The sequence below is a fragment of the Cololabis saira genome, chromosome 12 (assembly GCF_033807715.1).
Source record: "Cololabis saira isolate AMF1-May2022 chromosome 12, fColSai1.1, whole genome shotgun sequence".
Lineage (NCBI taxonomy): Eukaryota > Metazoa > Chordata > Actinopteri > Beloniformes > Belonidae > Cololabis > Cololabis saira.
In genome coordinates this window covers 19,955,118-19,967,718 of record NC_084598.1, presented here as the reverse complement: position 1 = coordinate 19,967,718, position 12,601 = coordinate 19,955,118, and the positions used below count along the sequence as shown (strand labels likewise).

Sequence of the window (12,601 nt, the reverse complement as noted above, 5' to 3'; positions counted from 1 at the left end):
ATTCTGGGGAATAAATAAATGAATGGAAAATCAGTTTCTCTGCGGAACAGATTGAACATTTCCCTGCTCTCTGAAGCAGCTGCTGCAAATGACATGAAAATGATAATTTTCCCCCCCTACGTGCAAGAACAGTCCATTAACCGTGTGCCGTCCCTCCGACTAAATTCCCATGGTTAAGTGGATGCTTGAAAGCTTACCACAAATGTGTTCTTGAGTTAAATTAATGATGTTCATAGTTCTTTGCTGAAAACAAGTTATATTTTAAACCAGTGACATTTTTGAAGAACGCTGACTTAATTCATGGTTGATGTGGTCGTTGGTATAATGCTGTCCTGCGGTTCCTGGGTTCAAATTCAAAGTGATGAGTTGTGGGCTGCTGTCATCATGTACTATTGCCTGTCATGTTTATTTTAGCCTTCTACTGCAGTGTTTCCCTATATAACCATCTACACCTCTGTGCTGTCTCCTTAGATGAGGGACCATACTCGAAGGGGAGCAAAGAGACAACTGACCAATCACATTCATCCCGAAGGCGAAGCCTTTCAGGTACAATCCAGTCAAACCTGACTGGATTTCTTTTTGTCTGCTGCCTGATTCACATCACTCCCTGTAATTCACCGGGGTCCGTCGAAAAGAGAGAGTCATGACATCTATGTCTGAGATTTGTTTCTCTGTTTGTAGAGCCATTTTCTTCCTGTTTATTGTTTGATGTCGTACTGTTTTAAATGCTTAGATATGGTAAAAAAGATGCGTGTGAGGCATAGCTGTCATGGATGCTAAACCATTCTTCGAGGACTGCATGAAGATTGCTTTGACAGCACAGCACAACGTTGACCACAAGACAGAATGAATGATGACACTACATAACAACTCATCCATTGATTAACGTCAAATTCGTTTTCATTCACTTAAAAATACAACAGTTACATATAATTTCAAATTAATATCTTTAAAAAAAAAAAAGAATGCATTACTTTCCCACCATGATAAGTACTTTAATGGTAATAGTGTCGCCTTTGGACTCTGTCACAAAGAATTAGCCAGACTCAGATATTTGAAGGAACTGGGAACGGACAAGACTGTGAGAAAATGCAGTCTGTCGAGTGTCATGAATGATGTTGGCAAGCCATCCTGGAATAGATTCTTTTGGTGCTTCTCAGATGGGGCAACTCTGTCAAGCAGATGCTAATGCTGACTGTGGATATGTGCTTTCATCTGTGTCTGCCTGCCTGCAGAGGAGTACCGAGGAGTTACCACGGTGGAGCTGATGAAAAGGGAAGGCAGCAGCCTGGGCCTCACCATCTCCGGAGGCTCTGATAAGGATGGCAGACCCCGAGTGTCAAACCTGCGGCCAGGTGGGCTGGCTGCCAGGTGAGATCTGTGTTGTGTGATGTACTCGAGGCCTGGCAGCTACAGGAAACTGTCCGGACATGTCATTCTGACCCCACAAAGGTGTATGAGTTTCTAGGTGGCACCTGTTGGCGAGTCAAATTAGATTGACGCAGACACAAAATAATATAATAAAATTGCACCTGTATACATAAGCTGAAACCTTGGGGCTTTTATAAATTATTTTTTTGTTCATTTTGCCTTTTAATTCATGTACAGACATTCTAAATGTGTAGTGAGCTTGTTTTAAATCTTTAGGGATTCCTTAATTTAGATGAATATCAACACCAACTACCTGCAAAGTAATGTACACACACACACACACACACACACACACACACACACACACACACACACACACACACACACACACACACACACACACACACACACACACACACACACACACACACACACACACACACACACACACTCTCCCATAAAAGGATGCTGGGCATGGAGCTGCCATGCAGGAGGAAAAGGAGGAAAACCAAAGAGGGGAGATTTCTGGATGTGGGGAGAGACTGTTCAGCTGATTAGATAACAGGTGGTCTGTTGTGGCAATTGCTAAAGAGTAACAAGAAGATGAAGAAGATTGCCTTCTTTTCATCTTGCATAGTCTAACCCAAACCTCAACTCTAACTTCAGTCCACAAGGACGTCTGGTCCCAGACATGTCAGTAATTCATCCAGAAACGGACCTTATGTGGTAACACTTTGTCTGGGGTTTTTTTTAACCCATCCTCTATAGCCAGGTGACAGCCAGATTAGACCCTGGATAGGTCCCTGCAGATCCTGGTCCAGCCCGTTACAGGTCCAGCTCTGAAACTGTCATAGGAGATTCAAAGACAGACACTGCACTAATTCTTCCAAGCACTTCGTCTAACCACAGCGGTGTGCACGCTTGTCTGGAGGTGTGAGTTAATTTAGATGGTGGAAGCATGCACACAGAAAGGGAATAAAATAATCTTCGACGGTCAGCTCTGATGGTGAAGATGCCTCTCTGTCCGCTGTCACCGCTGACTGGCAGTAGCCCAAAGGTGAGAAGGGTAGAACATCTATTCAATTAATAAGCCATCCAGTGAGTGGCGTGTTGACTCAGAATCTCAGATGTGAGACACCATGTACAGTCATCCCTGCCAGTGTTGGAGGAGGAGAGGCCTACTTCTAAATCTGGTCTGTTTTGCACATTCTGGCCTCTGTATGTTTGCCAGCCGACTGTCAGGAAGTTCAAAGTATACTACTGTATCTTATAACAAACTATTTAATTATGTCGTTTTTTAATATACCATTTTGGTAACAGATAAACTGCGGAGTTAGTAAATCGACGTTGATTCATTTAAGATCTTTGTGTGACATTCTGCAGGAGTGACCAGCTGAATGTGGGTGACTACATCAAGTCTGTGAATGGTATTAACCTGTCAAAGCTCCGGCATGATGAGATTATCAGCCTGCTGAAGAACATCGGGGAGCGAGTCGTGCTGGAGGTGGAGTACGAGCTGCCACCTATTGGTAAGTGAAGCCACGAGGACAAAGCGGTTTGGACACAAGTGCAGATGTTTTCTATGCAGTCCTTAAAGCCAGGGCATATGGGTGTATAAATGATTTGAATAATTAAGTATGACAGTACTGTCATTTGATATGTGAGAGGTCCAAAAATTTAATGATCATCTAATAATATTCTGTATGCATTGAAGTCTCAAAAAAATCCTGTATGTTCAGTGTGAAAAAGCAGATGTTCCTCCTCTCTTTTACCACTGATTCTAACAGACATGAAACGGATAGATTTGCTGTTTGGTCTTTAGTAGAAAATATGGAAAAAAGAGCCAAGTAAGAAAGATAAAGCTTCTGGCTTTCATCTGATAAAACAAAATTCAAATTAAGATCTTACCAAAAAAAAGGAAGTCATCTTAAACATTAAAAAAAAAAATAAGCTAGTTTGAACACCAGGAAGTGTATAAAGACAATGTAATATTCAACACATCAGCTCTATAGGAAACGCAGGGTTATATTTTGTATTTTATTTTATTTTATTGAATTTCTGTTTATTCATTTTTATATGTTTTCAGTAGTTCTTGGTTTTGTCTTTTCTTTTCTCTATGAATGTGGGCATGTAAACCATCATTAATGTATATGTAATTTTAAATCTGAAAACCCAATAATGATAATTTTCCCCCAAAAAGAAAAAAGCTAGTTTGAATACTCTTAATTAGGAATGCAGAATGATTTGGCATCTACCTGCACATTTCAGGAAAATCGGGAAAAAATATATCACATTGAGCTACTGGATTCAAGATATTATTTTGGAAGCTTGTACAGTCTTTCTCGTTTTATCCTTCACAAACACACATCATTCATGCACATGCATGATGTTTAGCAGTCATCCGGGCTCCCATGTCCCATGATGTAGCTGCAATATCAAACACAGAGAGGAAATGACAGTCTCAAGCATTTACTTGGTCAAACCAAATTCAATTCAGATTAGTATCTAAGGCAAGGCAAGTGTCATGTACAAGACAATTCATAGTGCTTTACATAAAAATAATTTTAAAAATACATTAAGAGGTAAAATAATGTAACCCTTTAAACTCAGCCTACCCTCAGACACATGTTCTTGAAGGAGATGTGCCCCCTGTACCGGGGGCTCCCGGGTAAGCAGAAATTAAAGACAGACAGACATAAGTTAAAAAGAATAAAACAAACAAGATGCAAGAAATAAAGGCTGTAGTGCATTATGGTCGATGACTGAAATGCTGCAGTAAATAAAAAAGGTTTTCAACCATTTTTTAAAGCAAATGAGAGTTTCAGCAGGCTTGATGCATTCTGGGAGTTTGTTCCACAGGTGAGGAGCATAAAAGCTGAACGCTGCCTCATTGTGTTTGGTTCTAACTGTGGGTACAGAAAGTAGGCGTGACCCTGACGACCTGAGGGTTCTGGTTGGTTCATAATGGCCCAGGCGATCAGAGATGTACTTGACTAGACCATTCAGATATTTATTAATCAACAGCATGATTTTAACATCTATTCTGTGTTTCCAAACACTTATTTCTGTTTTGTCTTCATTTTACGGAAGAAAATCCTGCCACATCCACTCTTTAAGGAAACCTCTTGTCCAACATGTTGGATAAGAGGTGTTTAAAAACATGTTAAAAAAAACTGTTGTCCTGAACATGAAGTTGGGCTGTGTAACAGGTGTTCCTTATTTTTTGGTTTAATATGTTTAGGCCAGGTCACATCAGGGCTCCATTAAACAGTGGAATATGTTTTCACTGCTCGTAGAAGCTGATTTCGACCCTGACACCATAATGTTGAACCATTTAGCCTAAAATAAACAAACCATATTGCTTTGTGCCGGACAGCGGGCTCACTCTCTGGTCTGCCTTCAACACAGACTCTCATTTTTCATGGAAGCCAGAATTCTCTGGACTCGTGGTATACTTTATCTGCAACACAATGAAGATCAATTGGATTCAAAGTGTTTGAAGAGTTGAAGTTCAGTTCCTCAGATGCTGGAGGCGCTACACACCAGATCAGAGAGTGTTGGGTCCAAGTAACAAAAGTATACTGCAGCTGTAGGGCACAGTGAGCACCCACACCCACTGGAGTTATGCACCATGAAATTATGTGAACATCCGATGTGGCACTGCAGAGTTTTAGGGATATTGCACCTACTCGGAAAACAATTACAGTGGTAAGTGCACTGACTCTGAGCAGATCCACAGTGATATTAGCTCTAAACAGAGCACTAAACAAATTACTTTGTGTTTTAAGGGTTTTTGAAATGTCTCAGTTTGCACACTCAGCCAATCCCCCAGTTTCTCAGAGCAGAGAACAATGCACAATTTTAAGTGAAATTGAAGGATAATTTTATATACCTGTCAAGTGTTTTAATCATTCATGCCCATCAAAGTACAGCTTCACTTGGTCTTTGACCTGCTGTTTGGTTTGGTTCAGGACTGATGTTATGTTAGGATTAGCCATCATAATTTCCTGAGTTTTAGAAACTGTTAAAAGTCAGATTTAAAAATGCACATCAATCAATGTCAAATAATGAGGCAAAAATAAATCATTGTACTATGTTCATCTGGAGCCTTTCAAGTTTACACCAACTTCCAACATTTGGTTTGTGACAGCAAGGATCTTAAAAAATATTAAAATGTGACACTGGCGTATTGCATATCTACAAAAACCCAGTGTTGGGCATCCACAGTCAACAGTTTAATCTTAAGAGCCTTCTTCACGCGTAAGCATAATATTATGTTAATTTTATAACAGAAAAGAATTAATGCTCTGCAAAATTGCTAAAAATATGTGCATAAATTGGAAACGGCAGTTGGCCAAAATTAGATGGACAGCATCTGGAAATATTCTGTTTTGTGCTCCATACTCAGACCTGTAGTTTCAGACCTGAAACTACATGTTTTGTTGCAAGAAAACTTAAAAACTAAAACCTGTCAAAGTTAAGATGGGCATTTAATCTTCTTTCAACAAACACTGTACCATTTCAGTTCTTCACGGATGCTGTTGATCAGTGTGTCGGCCCGATTAACAGAACTGGTCCCAGACAGTTGCACTGAGGCTGTTAATCTTTAAAATGAGTCCTGAATCAAGGCATCTCAGTTATCACTAAAATTAAATATCTAATTGATATTTATTTTAAATAGAAATAAGTTCGAGAAAAGCAATTTTCTTTCCTTTTCTTAAAGGTCTGATCTGCTAACTCCTATTTGGGCTCATTCAACATCCAATCTCATAACTTTAATCAGTGAATACGGCAACGTAAAAAAACAGTGAAAGATAAGTGAAGCTGCTGGCTACGTACTCTATTAAGTTTATTTCTAGCCTCTTTATTAACTTTGTAAAATTAGGAATGCTTGGTGAGGTGATATTCTTTTAAGTGTTGGTTGTTGTCCCCACATTAATTCTTTTTACCTTGTAAAATTGTTAACTTAGATTATTCTGCAGTCACAGTACACTCGTGCTTTCCCTCTAAACCCTAAGGTGCTGAAGTGCCACCTTGTGTAGTACTCTTCTGCACCCTGTAACGGTCCGTAAGGTTTAAGATGTAAAAACATGCATCCAGATATAAGATAAGATAATCCTTTAATAGTCCCACGGAGGGGAAATTTGCAGTTTACAGCAGCAAAGGGGATAGTGCAAAACAAGAGGCATCAATAGAAATAGTAATAACACAGTAATAATATCAGAGTATGACACACTATAAACAGTAAACTGGTATATACAATAATAATAATAAGAAGAAAAATAAATAATAAGAAATACTGGTATATAAAAAATAACAGACGGATATTTACAGATGGATATTCATGATGCACTTACTGACTCTGTAATTAGCATTTGTTGCATGTACAGACTGATATATCTTTATATCTATATACAGTATATCTATATCTGCTTACCAACAAATGATTGTTCATCTGCTACTTCCTCCTTACTAGTAGTGCAGACCCCCACAGGACTCATAACCAAAACCATAGAGGTGTGTTTACACAAGGAGGGAAACAGCTTTGGTTTTGTCATGAGAGGTGGGTAAATGTGCTTTTGTGTTTATTCCTTTTTTGAAATACCAAAAACTTTTTTTTTCATTTAAAATGTTTTACATTATTTATTTATTGGATTCAGGTGGCTTCCATGAAGACTGGAGACGGTCGCGTCCTCTGGTTGTAACCAGCGTCAGGCCGGGGGGTCCTGCTGACAGGTGAGGGGTGAAGTCTCTACTAAACATAAACGCTGCACGGACCAAAAAAAGAAAGTCACACTCCTCAATTTTACTAGGCCAACTTGACCTTTATTATGACATTTCTTCAATAAATGTATGTAGTGTCAAGAACATTTATTTCCATGCATAGCTGCAATCATTTTTCTCCAGGATCGTGTACTGAAGATGGGAGACTTGGACTGTTACATGAATTACTGACGCTCTCCAACACATTCTAACTGTTTCATGTTAAGTCTGCACTCTGTTGGGGTCCAGACATGTAAAAATGATGTCTCTCGTCCCTTTTTTCATTTCCTTGTTATCTTGTGATGTGACTGTGCTACCTGGTCATCCAGTACAGGCTAATGAGGTAGTCAGATGACCTCACTGTCTGCGGCACACAAAGTTGTTGAACCAAAATGTGACCGACCAAAATAATCCCAGATCATAATGCTGCCCCCACAGGTTGGATGGTAGGTACTAGGCGTGACGGTGCGTCATTTCATCATCCACTCTTCTCAGTCTTATGCTCTTTGTTTAGATTTCTCCCAAACAAGTGATCTCAGATCATTATAATTCAACATTGTTTCCCAACCTTTTTTATTCCTCAGAGTTGATGTTTAATAATAGATGGTCCATAACTCAATTTCAGTGGTTTCTGCCATCTCAGTAGAAGTTTTGTTTGCTTGATGCCGGACAATAATTTAATCCATATTTTCATGACCATAAGAACATGGTTGTTTGAGGTTTTAAAGGCTCGTCACTCCATCAGCCTTCTCCAGTGGCTTTTACATATTTGACTTTTTTTTTGTTGTTGAGGTGATGCACCTTCAGCTGTAGCTGTTCATCTAGTTTGCATGCTTTTCTAATATAATTAACATGCATGAATGGGTCTTATAACACGCATTATCATATATGAGCAAGCATGCATGTTCCAGTAGACTTAGTGGCTGTCCTGTCTCGTGGATGCGTTTCACTAATTGACATATTTTTGTCCTCAAAACATACTGATTAAAAATCTGCTCTACTTTTATATGCACATCTCTTGCTCTCACGCTGCATAAAATTGTGGCTGTGACACATATGGAGTGTCTTCAAAGTAGAAAGGGCAGTGCTCATCCTGAGGCTAATTAAACATCGCTCTGTGAAAACTGGGAAAACCGAAAGACTGGAATACAAATAATTCAGGATCACAGACTCACCTGCAAGGAAATGCTCACTGTTTATTCATTATCTTTGACTGTTGCTTAAAGACTTGTAAAATGTGAGCATTATGGGCTTGTCATGCATGTTTGATTCTTCCACTCCTGCTTGTGTGTCTCTACAGAGAGGGCACTTTGAAAGCAGGAGACCGAGTGTTAAGCATCGATGGGATGCCTTTGAACAGAGAAAGGCATGCAGATGCTTTGACCATGCTGATGCAGAGCAGCCAAGAAGCTTTGTTCCTGATTGAGTATGACGTCTCTGTCGTGGGTGAGCACACAAGGACAGCATGCACACACACACACGAATACAGAGAATATGCGGAGCCATGGTAGGGCAATGTTGCTCTGAGGGTAAATAATGTGGCCGTTTGGATGCATGAATGCGAGTGTTGAGGCCACCAGGGGAGAGCAAGAGTTCCCTCAGCAGGGGAAGGGTGAATGACCGGTACGCTCGGATTTATCAAAACGGACGGATTTATACTCTCTCAAAATATGCCTTTTAAAAACATAACAATAACATTATTTTTCACCAAAATAATGACAGTATCTCAGTTCACAGTTTTGTCTTTCTGATGCATTAATGTTTTTCTATGGCATCAAAAAACCTTTTTGGCTTCAGCAGTTACTTCAGGAAACATTTTGTGGTTTGTCATGAAGCCCCAAACACGCTATAAAACAGAGAATGTGTACCAGCTTTTCAATAACCATCGTGGTTTATCCTAAGTTCCTTTTTACCTATCCTAAGTTCCTAAGTCACTTTTGTACAGACTCAGCCGGCACTTTAAAACCTCATTTTGTACATTTCCGGTCTACATTTTATTTTACTGTTTATACTTTTTATTGTTTATACTTTCTATTGTTTATACATTTCATTTAATTTTATCTCGTACATATTGCTTTTATAATTGTATTGTGTTGCACCAATCACAATAACAAATTCCTCGTGTGAAAACTTGGCAATAAACCCTTTTCTGATTCTGATTCTGATTCTGATTCTGGTCTTAAACTTACAACCTGTGTCACATTATTATTTAGTTATTTTCTGACCATCAACCTAGGAAGGGTTATTATGCTCTTTTTTGTTTTGTTTTGTTGTTGTTTTTATTAATAGGAGGATTTTAATAGGAGGATGCTTTTTATTAATATTTATAATATTCTACTGTGAGAACAAAAGTTTTACAAGAGGAAAACATTCCAGAGAGATGTCAATCTTCCTGGGTCTGGATGTCCCAGCAAGTTCACCCTAAGGTCGGCTAGCAATGCTCAGCATGTTAAATGTAAGAGGTCATAACAGTACAATTTAAAAAAAGATTACATAAACCAGGTTTGAAAGTGTTACCAAGAGAAAGACAAAAAAAAATATGACAGCATGGCTTATGACTTCTGGACGTAATGGAAGCAAAAACCAAACACAGCATATCAGCACAAACAATGAAGCCGATAATGTCATAAAGAAAATTATTATTTCAAGTTATAGTCACCAAACATGGTTCTACAGGCTACTGCTTCCCATTATTGGCCCTGCTTTTATTAATTAAAAACTCCACTTGTTGTTCATCTGATTGATTTACCAAATTGAAAGACAAAGAAGAATAAGTTGATCTTCAATTATATCCTCATATGTAAAGCCTTTCTTCCATTTAACTGTATGACGTTATGTATGTTATGAATGTATGAACAATGAACACATGCAGCTCAGATATCATCTCAGTAACTGCTGATGTGAACATTTCTATAAATCTTTTTCTTGGGGGGAAGTTATTCTGGTAGAAAGCAGGAAATAAAAAACATGAATGTGCATTATTTATTAAACATTCAGTACGATGATGAAGCATGTGTTAGACAGGCGCACCGGTTCAAGGTTTCACCTCAGGCCTGTTGACAGATCTAACTGGGTCCAGCCTCTCCTGTGGCCTTGACTGAACTGAAAGATTGGATTGAAGCGCGTGCAGAAAATTACTGACTAGCACTTGTGGAGAAGTCTGCATCCAAACACCAGACCAGCAGCTTTATCAGGCAGTTATAATACAGAGATAACATGAGAAGATCAAATTTACCCCAATGTTTTGTTTTTTTCCTTGTATGCATTAATAGTACTTTTCTAGTGTTGTCAGTGCGGATTTTGAACAGAACCATTCATTTTAGGCACATTTGTTTTAAGCAAGTAATGGCTACTGATGCCAAATCAAACTTTGTAAATACTTTTAAAATTGACTATTTTGGTGACTGTGAGGAGGAAAAAGAGAAGGTAACGATCTGGGACTTTATAGATGGCCTCTTAGAAGACCATGATGATGTCCATTTTCTTCTGTCATCTCACCAAGGATGTGCTTTCACAAACTAATGGCTGTAGGAAAATCAATTTAAGACAGTAATTTCAAGCCTAAATCCTTTTTTACTGATAAGGTATAGAAATTCCATTCCAGCATTTATATCTGGGCCCCGTTCAAGCTAAATGGGCTGCAAAATGGGTCCCATGTGGGTTTGTCCGCAGGTTCCACGATGGTGCTACCTGTGTTTACACATGTGAACCTTGAGTGGGGTCTACATGCATGGTGGAGCCCAACTGGTTAATAATATGGAGAAACTGGAATCATAAGGAACCCACATAATTTGTCACTTTCTTATCTCATATCAATCTCGTACACTTGCCAAGTTTTTATATAGTCTGTTTGTTTCTTAAGCTAATTATTGTTGTTGCTTTATTCTTAGTTGCTTTTATATTAATTGGACCAATTTGGAGTTTAATTCTACTTCTGAAGTGTTTTTAAAACTGAACTGAATACAAGTTAAGCCTCTGCTGCTATGTGGAGCAATTGGTACCATAGTTTATAAAGTGCCATACAAATATAGTTTATCATTACTATTATATTACCGGTATTCCTTGTATCCCTCATGGGCTCCATTTATTTGGCCTATATACTGTAGGCTTCTCATGTGGGACACGTTGGACTGAAACAAAAAGGGACCAATGCCATTTTCCTCACTCAAAGCTTTTTGGGAGAAAGTATGCGATTATTAACCCTCCGGGACACCTTTAATAATTGTTACACTCTGACCCCTTCGCGCAGAAAACGCGCTTTTCATAAGGTAGCTATAAAACATATTATACATTAATATTATATTCTACTTTAATTGAGCTAATTTCTTTCACCAATATCTGACCTAAGTATTGATATCAAATATTCATGATTTTTTAAAGATTTAACCCTTTAAATGCCAGGTTTTTGTCACGATGCCACCATGTTTTTAGATGAAAAAAACTGAAAAATTGAATTATTTTCAATATACTACATGCAAAGTAGATTTTTTTGTTTTGGGTTATTACAGCCTGGGATATGTCAATGATGAGTAGCAACATTGATTTTCATGCATTATTATTTTTTGTGCAGTGTCAAATAGTTACACTTAGACCCCTTCGCGCAAAAAACGCGCTTTTCATAAGGTAGCTATAAAACATATTATACATTAATATTATATTCTACTTTAATTGAGCTAATTTCTTTCACCAATATCTGACCTAAGTATTGATATCAAATATTCATGATTTTTTAAAGATTTAACCCTTTAAATGCCAGGTTTTTGTCACGATGCCACCATGTTTTTAGATGAAAAAAACTGAAAAATTGAATTATTTTCAATATACTACATGCAAAGTAGATTTTTTTGTTTTGGGTTATTACAGCCTGGGATATGTCAATGATGAGTAGCAACATTGATTTTCATGCATTATTATTTTTTGTGCAGTGTCAAATAGTTACACTTAGACCCCTTCGCGCAAAAAACGCGCTTTTCATAAGGTAGCTATAAAACATATTATACATTAATATTATATTCTACTTTAATTGAGCTAATTTCTTTCACCAATATCTGACCTAAGTATTGATATCAAATATTCATGATTTTTTAAAGATTTAACCCTTTAAATGCCAGGTTTTTGTCACGATGCCACCATGTTTTTAGATGAAAAAAACAGAAAAATTGAATTATTTTCAATATACTACATGCAAAGTAGATTTTTTTGTTTTGGGTTATTACAGCCTGGGATATGTCAATGATGAGTAGCAACATTGATTTTCATGCATTATTATTTTTTGTGCAGTGTCAAATAGTTACACTTAGACCCCTTTGCGCAAAAAACGCGCTTTTCATAAGGTAGCTATAAAACATATTATACATTAATATTATATTCTACTTTAATTGAGCTAATTTCTTTCACCAATATCTGACCTAAGTATTGATATCAAATATTCATGATTTTTTAAAGATTTAACCCTTTAAATGCCAGG

At 37.8% G+C, this 12,601-nt stretch overlaps 1 protein-coding gene across 2 annotated transcripts in view; it reads left to right on the top strand.

The window, feature by feature from the left end:
- The window catches only part of LOC133456351 (glutamate receptor-interacting protein 2-like), a 48,131-nt gene that overhangs the window by 5,332 nt on the left and 30,198 nt on the right, over positions 1 to 12,601 (top strand). Inside the window, exons 2-7 of one of the 2 annotated variants that reach the window (XM_061734830.1) lie at positions 472 to 546; positions 1,236 to 1,371; positions 2,755 to 2,900; positions 6,851 to 6,934; positions 7,032 to 7,107; positions 8,435 to 8,580. In XM_061734830.1, coding sequence (XP_061590814.1) covers positions 472 to 546; positions 1,236 to 1,371; positions 2,755 to 2,900; positions 6,851 to 6,934; positions 7,032 to 7,107; positions 8,435 to 8,580 — 663 coding nt within the window. Of the gene's footprint in view, positions 1 to 471; positions 547 to 1,235; positions 1,372 to 2,754; positions 2,901 to 6,847; positions 6,935 to 7,031; positions 7,108 to 8,434; positions 8,581 to 12,601 lie in introns of both variants that reach the window. The other variant, XM_061734828.1, reaches the window with a different exon arrangement.